Raw genomic sequence first — 1,406 nt, forward strand, 5'->3', positions numbered from 1 at the left:
CGGAGCGCCGAGACCAGCCCGCACAGGCGCCGGGCGCGGCGCCGCTGGCCGGCCAGGGCGGCGGGTCCGGGCCGCACCTTCGCCCTTGGCCGGCGCCCTGGCGAGCCTCATGCAGCCCCCGCGTTCGCGGCCGCAGCTGTCCGGCTGCCCGGCTGCGCGGGGCAGGTCCAGGACCCGAACCCTGCTCCCCTGTGCCTGAGCGCCCGCGAGCCGGGATGCTGCGGGTCGCCTGAGAGCGCCGCGCCGCGCCGGGCGGGAGCAGGGAGCGGGGAGCGGGCCGGGCCGGGCGCCCCCGGGAGCATAGGGCGCCCACGCCGCAGCCGCAGCCGCCCGCGCCGGCGCCCGCTGTCCCCGCTCGACTCGCAGGCCCCGGCTCCGCCAGCCCCGAGGGCCGCGGGGCCGCCAGCCAGCCGCACGCCTCGGCGTCAGGGGCATGGAGGAGCGGCGGGCTCCGAGCCGCGCCCCGGAGTCCCTGAAACTTGCACGCGGGCGTCGGTCCGCGCCGCTGCCGCCGCCGCTTCGCCTGCCGGCCTGAGAGCGGGACCATGGATGAAAGGTTCAACAAGTGGCTGCTGACGCCGGTGCTCACTCTTCTCTTCGTGGTCATCATGTACCAGTATGTGTCCCCCTCCTGCACCAGCTCCTGCGCCAACTTTGGGGAGCAGCCCCGCGGGGGGGAGGCCGGCCCGCCCGCCGCCCCGGCTCCCGCCCGCCGCGCACAGGCGCCTCCCGAGGAGTGGGAGCGGCGGCCCCAGCTGCCCCCGCCGCCCCGCAGGCCGCCCGAGGGGCCTCGGGGGCCCGCGGCTCTGGAGGACGAGGACGAAGAGCCTGGGGACCCCGAGGAGGAGGAGGAGGAAGAGGAGCCAGACTCCGAGGCCCCCGAGAACAGCTCCCTGCCCCGGTTTGTGCCGCGCTTCAACTTCACCCTGAAGGACCTGACGCGCTTCGTGGATTTCAACATCAAAGGGCGAGACGTGATCGTGTTTCTGCACATCCAGAAGACCGGGGGGACCACATTCGGCCGCCACCTGGTCAAGAACATTCGGCTGGAGCAGCCTTGCAGCTGCAAAGCTGGCCAGAAGAAGTGCACCTGCCATCGGCCGGGCAAGAAGGAGACGTGGCTCTTCTCCCGCTTTTCCACCGGCTGGAGCTGCGGGCTGCACGCCGACTGGACGGAGCTCACCAACTGCGTGCCGGCCATCATGGAGAAGAAGGACTGTCCCCGCAACCACAGCCACACCAGGTACTGTTTCCTGCCCCGTCTCTCTTCCTGCCACCTCCCTGCCCCTCTCCTTCCAGTCCGGACTCTGGGCGACCTGGCGCTCTCGCCCTCTGCGCGTGCCGGTGGTTCTCTCTCATCTTTAGCGGTTTGGTGCAGAGGCTTTGGGAGAGGGACGAGACACCTC

At 72.3% G+C, this 1,406-nt stretch overlaps 1 protein-coding gene across 1 annotated transcript in view; it reads left to right on the forward strand.

Annotated features, from left to right (window-relative positions):
* The first annotated feature begins 527 nt into the window (after nucleotides 1-527).
* Nucleotides 528-1,406, forward strand: part of HS6ST3 (heparan sulfate 6-O-sulfotransferase 3) — a 703,070-nt gene continuing 702,191 nt past the window's right edge. The window contains exon 1 of the mRNA XM_003789580.3: nucleotides 528-1,243. Coding sequence (XP_003789628.1) covers nucleotides 546-1,243 — 698 coding nt within the window. The 5' untranslated portion in view covers nucleotides 528-545. The remainder of the gene's footprint in view (nucleotides 1,244-1,406) is intronic.

Source organism: Otolemur garnettii, unplaced genomic scaffold (assembly GCF_000181295.1).
Source record: "Otolemur garnettii isolate 467f Iridium unplaced genomic scaffold, OtoGar3 scaffold00034, whole genome shotgun sequence".
NCBI lineage: Eukaryota > Metazoa > Chordata > Mammalia > Primates > Galagidae > Otolemur > Otolemur garnettii.